The 12,877-nt window shown below is 54.7% G+C and overlaps 1 protein-coding gene across 1 annotated transcript in view; it reads left to right on the top strand.

Annotated features, from left to right (window-relative positions):
• COL23A1 (collagen type XXIII alpha 1 chain) overlaps positions 1-12,877 on the top strand; it is a 307,812-nt gene that overhangs the window by 255,355 nt on the left and 39,580 nt on the right. Inside the window, exons 4-5 of the mRNA XM_040622593.1 lie at positions 7,812-7,819; positions 9,391-9,417. Of these exons, the coding sequence (XP_040478527.1) occupies positions 7,812-7,819; positions 9,391-9,417 (35 nt within the window). The remainder of the gene's footprint in view (positions 1-7,811; positions 7,820-9,390; positions 9,418-12,877) is intronic.

The following is a 12,877-nucleotide window of genomic DNA, read 5'->3' as shown; positions in this document are numbered from 1 at the left end:
GGCTGACAGACCGTAAACACACAAAGAAATGGGGTTACTAATTAAAGATGGTGATAAGTGCTTGGAAGGGAAATGGCAGGGAGCTGTGATGGATACCAGTGAGGGCAAAGGAGGAGAAGCCACAGCCTGCCGACTGTGGGGCCAGGTGGATGTGGGTGTCCTGAGGCCAAGGCCATGGGCACTGAGGAGGTGCAGGGCCAGGCTGCAGAGCCGTGCGGGGGAGTTTGGATGCTATTCCATGCACCATGGGAAGCCCTGGGAAGGGCTGGTTGTTTTTAAGAGGCCCCCCCTGGTGGGTGGGTCAGGGTGCCCAGAGGAGGTCAGTTAGGACGCTGTGGGGGTGGTGCTGATATAAAGCAATGGTGGCCCAGTGATGTTGTGCCAGCAGGGCCTGAGAGAGGTGACGGCCAGGGTGCTTTGGAGACTCTCGGACGGGCTAGATGTGACCTGTCCCCCCCAGCGGTGGAACCACTCCCCGGAATGCTGCTGTTCCACCCCTCTGAAGACACAGATGGTGCTGTGGGTTTGGGGTCCCACGAGACCTGGGACTCCAGCCCGGGCTGCCCCCTCACTCGCTTGGTGACCTCAGACGTGCCACACACGCTCCCAGGCACCTCGGGGGAAGCTCTCCCTGCCAAAGCGGTTTCTCTCCACCCCCTTCGTTAGGCTCAGAATCAGACGGCCTGGGTTCTGTTAAGATGGAAGCAGGACATGACTCTGGGCACAGTAACCTTTCTGAGCCTGTCTTCTCATCTGTAACCTGTGCCCGGGGAGGACACAGCGGGGGTTAAATGAGATGTTTGGGGAAAACCACGCAGTTCGCAGTTCCAGTTCGGGAGTGAGTGAGTGATGGCTGGTCTTACAGCCCTCCTCCCGCCCCCCCCACCCACCCACCACCGTGCTGCCCGCTCAGGACCAGGGTGCTCACAATGATAATCCCAGTCTGAGCTTTCTTTCCTTTTCTTTTCTTTTCAAGATTTATTTGTTTATTTGAAAGAGAGAGAGCATGAGCAGGGGGGAGGGGCAGAGGCAGAGGGAGAAAGAGAACGTCAGGCAGACTCCACGCTGAGCAGGAAGCCTGATACAAGATTTGATCTCACCACCCTGAGATCCGGACCTGAGCGAAACCAAGAGTCCGACGCTCAGCTGACTGCGCCCCCCCCACCAGGCGCCCCCCAGTCTGAGCTTTCTTGGAGGGAGCTTAGAGGGGAGCCTGAGAAAAGGCAGCCCGAGCCGCAGGACCAGACAAAAACGCAGACCTCACTGCAGCCAGCTTTCAGTTAAAGCTTACTGCCCTTTCTGACTTGGGAAGCCCCACATGTGTATCCAGGGACATCAAAGAGCCCGGCAGTGAAAAGTCAGTCTCCCCCCACCCCACCCCCGCTTCTGTCCTCCAGCCATTCGGTTCCCCTCCCCGCAGGCAGCCTGATGAACACTGTCTGTGTCCACACCCAGGACAGAGCACGTTTATCCAAACAAAAGCCTATCACGTTTTTTTTTCTTCGCTCAAATGGCTAAATAAAGAGTAATACACTGTTCCAGACCTTTTTAAAAATGTAACAATAAGGGGCGCCTGGATGGCTCCGTCAGTTGAGTCCCTGCTTAGTGGGGAAACTGCTTCTCCCTTTCCCACTCACCCTGCTTGTGCATGCGCGCTCTCTCTCTCTCTCTCTCTCTCATAAATAAAATCTTTTAAAAAAGAAAACATAATCAGCCTATAAGTATATGAAACAAAAGTGAATCTTCATTCATAATGTGAGAAATGACGGTTAAAACTATAATCACAGCAGATACCCATTGGTAATGCTAATTAGGACTTAAAATGTTTGTGCCCATTGCCACAACAATGATCCTGCTAGAAATGTATTCTGTAGATGTGTTAACATGTATGTAAAAGGACGAGTACGTAAAAATATCCACAGCAGAACTTTTTGCAATGGCCAAAAACTAGAAGCAGCACCGCGGAGAGAAAGGATGGTACGGTTCAACTTGAAATGGAATACCACGCAGGTGTGAAAAAGACTAATGTGATTGTAGATGCGCTAATGGGGAAACAGCTCCAAGGCATATTGTTACGTTTTTAAAGGTTTTATTTATTTATTTCAGCGAGAGAGAGAGAGAGACAGGGAATGCAAGCATGAGCTCAGGGTGGGGTGGGGGGAGGGGCAGAGGGAGAAGCAGACGCCGCGCTGAGCAGAGAGCCCAGCTTGGGGCTCGATCCCAGGACCCCGAGATCATGACCTGAGCCGAAGGCAGACACCTCACCGACGGAGCCCCCCAGGCGCCCCTAGGCTATTTATGTTTTCTCTGAACTCTCCCTTCATCTGCTCTATTCTTCTCTTAGGTTGTCAGTGTTTGCAGAGTCGATCTGTACGAGCGTTTTTACAACAAGGTCCATCACCCTTTGTGACATGAGTCAGAAATATTTCCCCCACGTTGGCTTTTGACTTTGCTTACAGTGCTTTCTGCCTTGTAGGCATGTTTGGTTTTATGCGGTTGAATCAAACTCTCATTTTATGGCTTCTGGATCAGGGACTGTAGTTGGAAAGGCTTCCCCTCTCCACGGTTAGAAAGGAATTTTCCTCTAGGATTTTTTTTTTTTTAATTGAAGTATCGTTGCCTCGCCGTGTTCCATTAGTTTCAGGTGTACAACATAGTGATTCGACTTCTCTGTAGGTTGTGTGGGCTCGTTACCCGTGTAGCTGCCACCTGTCACCATGGAACATTATTACAGTATCATTGACTATATTCCCTACGCTGTACTTTGCATCCCCGTGACTTATTCATTCGCTAACTGGAAGCCTGTATCTCCCACCCCCCTTCACCCACCATGCCCATCCCCCTCTTCCTCTGGCAACTACCCGTTTGCTCTCCGTATTTATGGGTCTCTTTTCCTCTAGGATTTTTATGATTTTTTTTTTTTACCATGTAAGTCTTTGATCCTTCTGGAATTTATCCGGGCTAATGCTGAGGCACGGATCCAGCTTCACTTTGTCCTGATAACCACCAGTCTGCCCAGCACCCTTTATAACACTGCCTCTCTGCCCACGGGTTCAAGGGGCTCAGGTGGAGAGTCAGGGACAGATCGCAGCTCGTGGTGTAGGACTGGGGCCTTTGTCCTAAGAACAACGGGGAAATGAGGACTGGGGGGACGAGGGTGCTATGATCAGATCTACATCTTGAAAATACCACCCTGGCCCCAGGGTGGAGATTGGAGTAGCGACATGTCAGCCCTGACCCGGGCATATCCCCCTCATCGCTTGTGGGTTTGAGCTCCTGGGTCTGCAGCCTTCCCACCAACACTCCTTCTGGGTCAATTCCTGCCCCTCGCACACCCAGGCCTCCTTCGGGTGAGCTAGACTGCCAGCCGACCTCCCTTCCATGGTATTGACCAATGCCCCATCATCACCAGTAAATGCAGCATCCCGATTCAATGACACCCCCATTCACACAAGTCACCCGAACCCACTGCCTCTTTCCCTGACCCCCACATTCCTTCCATCTCATGCATCTTCCAACCCACAGATCCCACCACCCTACCCTTTCTGGCTCAAATCCCACACACGCACACCAGCACCTGCACAGCAACCGGTGGCTGGAGGGAAACATCCCCACGCTGGCTGGTGACACTGAATGCCAGACCCACGCACAGATGTCCAGCTCCTGCCCCCAGCAGTGCTGTCTCTGTGTGCCATCCTCAGGGTCGTCACTCCCGTTATACAGACATACGGCCATATCTCTCATCTTGAAGAAGTAGCCCTGTCTGGACCCCATGTCCCCAAAGCACCTGCTCTGTGTCTTCACTCCCCTTTGCAGTGAAACTGCTCGCAAGTGCTCGCTGCCAATATTCCTCCTCTCCCTTCTCCCGGAAACCATCTCCAACCAGATTTGCATACCCACCCCTCCCCTTGCCCCTACCCCTGTGTGGCTAGAGCCAGTGGGCTGGGCGTTTTTTTTTTTAAGATTTTATTTATTTATTTGAGAGAAAGCGTGCACACAAGCAGGGGAAGGGCAGAGGGAGAAGCAGACTCCCCACTGAGCAGAAAGCCCAACGTGGGGCTCGATCCCAGGACCCTGGGATCATGACCTGAGCCGAAGGCAGATGCTTAATGGACTGAGCCTCCCAGGCACTGCAGTAGGCTGGTCCTGGACTTCAGCTTACTCAACTGTGCGCAGTGGGGGGCACAGACACCCGCCCCCTCCTCCTCAATGTACTTTCTCCACTCAGCTTCTAGGAATTCCTTCTCTTCTTTCCAACCTCCCACTGTTGGGACAGCCCCGAGTGCTGTGTGCGTAAGGCTGAGCTCCTGAGCCTTCCAGCCAAACCCGCCCGACGCACAGTCTCCCCACCTCCGTCCATGGCAACTCCATCCCTGCAGTTGTTCAAGCTAGAATCGTGGCATCTTCCTTGACTCCTCCGGAGTCTGGAGAAAAATCCTCTTGGCTCCCCCTTCAGAATCCATCCAGAGTCCAGCCCCTTGTACCCCCTCCATGGCCACCATCAGCTAGGAGCTGCCATCTTTCCTCCCCAGCATCGCTGCAGGATTCTAACCTTGCCACCCCACATGGTGTGATCCTTTTCATACGTCAGCCAGGTCTTGTCCTGTGTCTGCGCTAAACCCTACAGGGGATCCCATCTCAGAGAGAAGATTAAGCCCTAGGAATGGCCAACAAGACCCTACCCCATCTGCCACCACCCCCCACCTGCCCAAAGCCACCTCCCACTGTGCTGTGGCCTCGTTGGCCTCCTGGCCATTCCTGAAACACACAAGGCACCCTTCTGCCCCCAAGGGGGTAGGTCTTTGCACTGGGGGTTCCCTCTGGCAGGTACACATTTTTCCAGGAGTCTGCGGGTTCACTCTCTACATCCTTCGAGCCTCTGCTTAAATGTCACCTTAGGAAGACATCTACCCCAACCACCGTATTGAACCCGCCAGTCTGTCCCCGGCACTGAAAGCTCCTCCTTCCCCTGCCCTGCTGCCTCTTTCCATTGTGCTTGTCGTCTCGCAGGTGATGTACTTGTTTGTTATGCTTGTGGTGTCTTGGCTACCTCCCTCGTTAGAAGGTAAGCTCCTCAGGACAGGGACCTTTGTCATTGTCACTGCTGTGTCCCATGTGCCTAGAATAGCGTCCAGAACAGCGGGTGCTCAGTGAATGTCTGCAGATTGGATGTGCCAATAGATTGAGGAGGGAGAGCTGTCAAGGGGGACTCGTCATTGTCCGGGTCACTGGGCGGGCGGGAATGTCACCCATGGAGACTAGGAACCAGGAGAAGAAGCATGTTTGTGGGCAGACCATGAGTGTGTCTGCACAGCTTGGCCTGAGGAGTCTTGGGGACTGTTCAAGGGGAGATGGCAAGCAGACAGCTCGAGGGAGGCTGGGCTTCTGAGGCACAGTTGGGCTGGAGGCACCCACTTGGGGCACTTCTGCCTCGGGTGGTCAAGAGCGTGATGAGATCCCTGGGGAAAACGGGAGAGAGGGGACAGCTAAGTCCCACGGAGAACTGGAGAGAAGAAAGCCTTTGCCATGAGCTCAAGGAGCCTCTGCGTGAGGCTGGGAGAGACTGAGCCGGCTGAACAGGCAGGGAGGTGGGAGGAACATGACCTTTTGGAAGCCGAAGGGAGAGAGCGCTTCCAGAAGGCGGGTGCGCTCAGCAGTGTGGGGTGAGGAGGAGAAATCCTTGGCGGGCTCACTGATGTGGAGGCAGGCGGCTGGGGGGACTCGGTGGGAGCCGTTCTGGTGGTGAGAGGGATGGAACCCATAGGTGTGGGATGAGAGGCAGTGACAGGAGACCCCTCTTCCCGGCAGTGAGGGAGAGGAGAGCCAGGGCTCGAGCGGAGGAGGGCGTGTGAGCAAAGGATGGGCTTTCAGCGGAGAAATTGGAGCCCTTCCAGAGCTGCTGCGAGGCATCTGCTGGAGAAAGTAGGTTCGATGCAACAGGCAGGGAGGGAGCTGTGGGTGCAGGGCCCCTGGAAGGCGGGTCGGGTCGGCTCCTAACTTCCCCGGAGGGACACAGAGAGGAGGCTGGGCACACGCGGGTGCAGGCTGGTGTGTGCGCGTGGCGTCAGAAAGGTGACAGCGTGTCTGTCCAGTGGCTTTTCTTTTCCTGGGAAAACAAGGCACGAGGTCCCTGGCTGAAGGTGAGAAGTCCATTGTACAGCTGTCCAAGTGGCCAACACCCTGCCCCACCCTAGTCTAGACTCAGGGGACCCGCAGTCCCCCCCCCCTTACCATCCTTGGGTATGAGCACCACCACACATCAGTTTTTCAAGCCAAAGATCTTTGTCTTGTCTCTCTTTCTTCTATGTCCCATGCACCCCCCACCTAAATGGATGAGCAAGTCCTATGGGTCCCCACTGACAAGTGTCTTCTGATTCACTTCTCTCCTCTCCACTGTGAGCACATGGAGTCCTGGCCACCATCACGTCTACACGGGGACAGCCCCCCCGCACCCACTCTCACCCCCTCCCACCTCTCCTCTGAGCAGGACCCTTCTGTGCCCCCTGCCTCCCTCTGCCCTTCAGATCCTGGGCCATGGTGTGGACATCCCGAGCTCTGGCTGGCCTTCTCCCCAGGTCCTCCTCCCCACCCCTCCTCTGTGGACCCTAGCTCCTCAGAAGCCCAGTGATCCTGACAAGTTGGGAGCTTTGCCATCTCTGTCCCACGGCTCCCTCCCTCTTCCTCCCTGAGATAATCATCTCTCAGCTTCAGGACCCAGCCTGGCTGGGAGCTTGCTGCACTTCTCCCTGAGTCACTGTTTTCTTAAGCATCGATCCTTCCCAGAAATATTCTGGAAGTCAGAGATCCTGCCTCTTTTACTCACCAGTGGGTCCCCTTACTTGCCCCCCAGGGGGACCCAGCTTATAGGTGGCGATCCATCAATGTGTGTGGGCCAACGGCCTGCAAAGTGTCCCCTCCTCCCTGTGCCGGTCGGGCCTGCAGGGAGCAGAGACTTTACTGGATTGGGAGCGACATGGCTTTGGCGCAAAGTGTAGGGGGTTCAAGAGTCAGGAGAGGTCTTTCCAGGATGAGTTCCACCCCTTAACCAACTATGTGGCCTTGGGCAAGTCCCTGCTTTCTCGCTAAGCATCTGTGTTGTTATCACACCTCCCACAAAGATGGCTGAGAAGGTCAAATACAGTGTGGTTTGCACCCCGGAAGGCGAAGAAGACACCTGTGGGTTTCGAGAATGTTCTCCGCGAGTCCTCACCTGCGGGAAGACAGGTGTCAGCCGTGCTGCACCAGCCTTTCCCGGAGCAGCCACCCGTGTTTCTGGACCCAGCCCCTTCAGCTTCCCCACGCACACCAGACTCTGTGCCCCTAACCCCCGGCTGAGCCACGGGCACCCTGCATGTCTGCTCAGCCACACCCACACCTGCACCCTTAGGAGGGCTCTGCCCTATACCCCAAATGTTTTCTTCCCCAAGCCTTTCCCCTTCAGTAGAAATGAACTGACCCCAGGTGCACCCCAAAATTTGTCCTTCAGGTGGAAACAAGTCTGATTCCTACCTGGCTTGCCAAAACCGGACCCGGGTAGGCCCCAGGCAGGGATCCACAGCAGCCCCATGAAATGAACGCCCGAACCAATACACTCGGGATTGTCATTACCAGCCACACGCCCGCCCCTGCCCCTGCCCCTGCCAGGGCAAGAGCACCCCCTCTGTCCTGCCACTTGGCTTTGGGGCCCGTGAGAGCATCAGAGGCTTGCAAGGAGGCGCGGCCAGTAGCTGTGCGAGGGAGGGGCTGGCCTGGGCAAGGGGACCGTCTCTCCCCATGATGCTGACTGTGGCCTCTCGGCTTGTGTTTTGCAGGTCCTCCCGTAAGTGTCCTGGATTATGCTGTCTGCTCCTGAAAGATAAGATATTTCATTCTCTTCTGTAAACTATTCCATGAAAACAGTTTTTAGTTAGGTGTGTTGTGTCCTTTAAAACAAAAAAACCAAAAACAGCCCTGGACAGGGGCCATATTATTTTTGGATTTGTAGATGAACGCAAGCACAGAATTCTCGGGCTTGACTTGCCCTGTGAAGCACTCTGTGACCCTTTTCCGTCCAAGAGAACTGGCATTCTTGGGCCTGGCTGCCCGGTCTCTGGCTCAGCTTGTTGGGCAGAAATGCAAGCACCGTGTCCTCATTTTCTAAATGCTCTGCGGCACTTAATCTGTTTTAATGTTTTGGTCTCGCGTGCTTAGGCACAAAGGGCTCCGGAGTCAGGCAGAGATGCCAAATTTCCTGATTTGCCAAAATGCGTTTGCCTCCCTGGTTTGGGCCGCTGAGCTCCCAGGAGCCCCGCAGGCCGGCGAGGGTGTGGAGCTGGAGGAGGGTGCGCGGGAGGGACTGGCCGCCAGGGGGCAGCACGGAAAGCAGGGGAAGGTCACCGCCCTGGAACTGCGGGTCCTTCTCCAAAGACACGGGGCGAGTCTGTCTTCGATTCATCTGGGCAGTGTTTCAGAGCCCGCTGAATCCTGACGAATCAATTCAGGGAGCGCACTTGACAGTCCGCTGGGGCCAAAGTGAGCCTTTTAAAGGAATTCCTTTCGATGAACAGTTATAATTTTGACTTCCTCCTAACCATGATTCACTTCCCAATCAGCACCCTTCGGAATCTGGGCTCCTCCGCGCAGGGAGCGGCGCCGCACGGAGCCAGAGAGCGAGCCAGCGAGAAATGTGTAGATTTATTGGCCAAAGCAGTTTCTGGCTGTTGAGTCATTCCTGGCTGTCACGGGGAGGCTAGCCTGTGTGAACTTGCTCGAAGCGCGGAGCGCAGAGGGCAGTGGAGGGATTTTTTTTTTTTTTAACTTGGCTGTTAAGCTCTTAAGTGTATTCAACAAATGCAGATTTCTCAAGCTGCAGCCTGAGATGGATGCCAGTGTGTGGGCCACTGGCCAGACGGTCAATGCTCTGAGCCGGTGGGTCCCGGCAGAGAAGCATCCAGTAGCAAGAAATGCCCCGCCCCCCACGCCCGTATCTCCGGCTTCCGAGGCCGCCTTCCTCTCTCTACTCCCTCCCAGTGGCAACAGGGAGGAAGAGCCATTTCTGCTCTCTAGACCCGATTCGGGGAGGCTTTTCCAAGGTGGCCTTGACACCGCCCTTCAGAATCACCACATCCCCCTGTGGTCCTCGCCATGTCCCCCCCCCCCGAAACCGCGTGGGTGTGCTCCCTGGTGGCCCCTCCAGCCTGGCTCCAAGAGGCAGGAAATGGGTGCTCCGTCTCCCAGACCCGTCGGAGCCCTGAGTGCCCCCCCACACACCAGGAGTCATTACCAAACCATCCGCCTTTGCTGCAAACCCCGCAGAACGTGGGGGGACCGGGGACCCTGATTGAGTTGTAAGTGTTGCCATATGGTTTTCTGCTCAAAGTCTGATTATTAATGACGTATTAATTACCACAGGGGCAATCAGGACGAGATGGCTACCCGGTAATTTGCCATTTATTTTTTGCTCTTTGTGCCCTTTTCTCTCAAGCTGATCTTCTTACTCTGAGCCTTTATTTAACTCTGTCTACGCTCCTGCCCCCCCCCCTTCTGCTCTCAGCGGCTGAGGTCTGTCTGTAGAGGGGGGATTAGCAGTATCGAATCTGTCTGCCGCTCCAGCTGTCCTCCAGGCAAAGCAAAGAGGCTCAAGGAGGAGCCTTCTTGGCATCCCGAAGCCTCTGGACACTCTTGCTGCCCAGCCTGTCCGCCCTGAGCTGAGGGTCCGGCCCTTGGCTGTGGAGCGCCCCCCACCCCCACCCCGGGCTGGCTTGGCTGCCAGCCCCTCCCCAGTGGGCAGGGGGCTGCCCGTCCCAGCCCACCGCATCCTGTCAGCACTCGGGATCAGGAGAACTGATGGGTTCCAGTGTGGTCTTTGCGGTGTCATCACTTCTAAGATCTTTTGAATTAAACCTCAAAGTTGGCTTATATTTGGAATCGACGTCCCCCGCCCAGGCTGGGTGAGCGCTGCATGAAAAGCAAAATTACATGGAGCTGTGCTGACTGTCCAGTCCTGCTCAGAGAGGTTAAGTCCCACGGCCCCAGCATCCAGAAGTCCTGATGTGTCAGAGCAGGGGGGTGACCTCGCAGAAGGAGAGCATGGCGGGGACCTGGGGTGTGGTTGGGGGATGGGAGCTGTTCTGTGCCCTCAGGCCAGGAAGACGCAGGGAGGAAAACAGTGGTTGATTCAGAGCCCTTGCTAATGACCAGCGCTGTCCAGAGTCAGGACCGGCTGGTGATGGAGGGCGAAGGGGGGGGTGTCTTCCAGTCCTGCAGGAGCTGCCTTGCCAGGAGACTGTGGATCTGGGCTTGCAGGCCAGCGCTGTGCGTCCCAGCTGGGTGCCCCAGGGAGAGTGGGTGGTGGCTGGGGTGAATGGGTTTCTTCCCTTGCCCCCCATATCAGCTCATCTGAGCACGGAGTGACATGGACTCCTCTCTCCCTGGCTGTGAGCAGGAGAGAAGATGTTGGCTGATGGTGGGAATCATTTTTCCTGGGTAAAGGACAGGGGTTCCAGACCAGCTCCCAAGTCCAGGTTCGTGTGGAGTTAGGAAGCCAGGGTTGGAATCCTGTCTTTACCGCTCACTGGTTGCGAAGCCCTGAGTCTCCAGCTCCCTCCCTGTGAAGAGGGCAGTGGGGTTCAGGTGAGGTGAGGTCCTGCCTGGGGCACCCCCAACACCAAAGATCACCCTGGACAGGGGACTGGGGCTAGTCCAGAGCTGCAGGGAATTAAGCCTGAGTTTGGCATGTGAGGGGCTTGGTGCCCAACATGGGCCAGAGATGGGGCTCCATGAGTTGGGGGAGGGAAGGCGGGGTGGGGGGGATGTGCGTGCAATGTGTCCTTCTGGTATAAAGTTGGGAGCTTTTTGAGAAGGAAGTGGCCGCCAGGCAGGGCAAGGGGTGAGAGAACCCTGTCAAAATCTCGGGTCACACACCCATGAGTGCACAGGGCCAGGGCACCCCTTTTCCTGAGGTCGCCTAGCCCCAACTTGAACCCGCACTGCCCTCTCCACACAGATAAGGGCATCTTCCACGGCTGGGCTGGCCCTGCCCCCACTGGGTCCAAGGTGTCCCTGCACCAGGACCAGCCAGGTCCAGCTGTGTGCCTCCCAGCACCCTTGTTCCCGCAGTCCCGCTGCTCCGGTGGTCCCCTCCAGCGCTGACACCCCGCCGGGCTCCTGAAGGGGGGAAAGCAGGCCCATGGGGTTAGCAGGCAGGAGGGATGACCTTCCCTGGGTTCATGGGGCCCATGTGTTTTGAACTGAAATTCAGATCTCTTGGCCGGTGGAGGGCCTGGCTCCCAGCCTGGGGGCAGTTACAGACGGCTCTGCCGTCCAGGCTCTGCGGCCTTGGGCAGGGCACTCAGCCTCTCAGAGCCTGGGGACGTCACGCACACAGAGTTGGAAGATTAAAACAGGGTAACATATGCGGGGTCCAAGAGCAGCGTGAATGCGGCAGCCCCTCGATCATGCTGCTGTCTTTCCTCACCAAGGAAAGCCTTAAGAGAAGGAGAGACAGGTTTAAGAAATAACTTTTTATTTTATTTTATTTTATTTTATTTATTTGAGAGAGAGCGAGAGAGACAGAACACGAGCGGGGGGAGGGGCAGAGGGAGAAAGAGAGAAGCAGACTCCCCTCTGAGCAGGGAGCCCAAAGGGGCTTCATCCTAGGACCCTGGGATCACAACCTGAGCTGAAAGGCAGACGCTTAACCCACTGAGCCACCCAGGTGCCTGGGAAGTCACTGTCGTCCAAAACAACATTCACTGGCAGTGCTGGGAAGGGAAAATGGCTTTGAGAACCGTGAGTTTTAGGAAAAGGTATTTTTCTGCTGCTTAGGAAACTTCAGGACCAGCCTCAGGGAGGATTTTTTTTGTGTGTTAAAAACATGTCACTTCCTAAAAGGAAGTGAGGGCAAGAAAAATGTCAAGCGGGAGGGTCGCGGTGGAGAGTGTGTGGGCTTGTGCGTTCTGGATTAATCCAGGCTGGCCCCTCCCCTGAGCGAGACCAGCTGAAACCAGGTCCAGATGTGGACCTAAGAGCCTCCGTCGGGAGACTGGCATGCAGGAGCCAAGCGCAACGGTGGGGCAGGTTGTGGACTGACAAGGGCCCATGGGCACCTTCAGCACAGCCTCCTTGCAAAGAGGCCAGCCTGCCCCTGTCTCTGCAAGGGCTCCTGAATAGCTCCCTGCTGATGACGACAGAAGCATGTTTATTAGAAAACCGTCCCAAAATAGAGAAACGCACACAAAAAAGGAAAACGCAATCATCTATAATCCTCCCACCCGCAGATAAGTCTTCTCAACATCTCTGTGGTTGTTCTTTTCAGACTTATTATGTGTGAGTTTGTTTTTATGTTTATTATTCTAAAAATGGGATTACTGGACATACTTCTTCAGAGCCCTTTTTTTTTCCTTGTCATTTAATATAGCATGAGATGTTTCCACATCCTTCAGAATTCTTCTAGAACGTAGTAGCTACATAGCATTTTATCATCTGTATAATTTAACCCATGTCCAAGTTACGGTGTTTATATTGACAGTCTTTTACCCCTATGGTCCACGTCCTGGGAATAAATGTAGGTGTATTTCCATGATTATCTCCTTAAAATCAGTGTCTAGAAGTTGAATTGCTGGACCAAAGGGTTTGCACATGTTGAAGGCTTTTGCTGTGTGCCAAATTGCCCTCCCGGGGGATATTCTAATTTACATTCCCACCAACAGCTTAGGAATGTTGCATATTTCCCCAAACCCTGGCCAACTGTGGGTATTATCATACTTTTAAATCTATGCCAATATGATAAGTTAAAAAAAAGTGTGCATGTAAGTATCTTGTTTTAATTTAGGGTATATTTTAATGAGAAGTACAGTCTTGGAGATGAAACTAGTTTTAATAAAGTTTGTGTAAACCT

This window comes from Ursus maritimus, unplaced genomic scaffold (genome assembly GCF_017311325.1).
Source record: "Ursus maritimus isolate PB19 unplaced genomic scaffold, ASM1731132v1 scaffold_5, whole genome shotgun sequence".
Lineage (NCBI taxonomy): Eukaryota > Metazoa > Chordata > Mammalia > Carnivora > Ursidae > Ursus > Ursus maritimus.
Note: the sequence above shows the minus strand (reverse complement) of the source record. Positions and strands in the feature narration are given on the sequence as shown.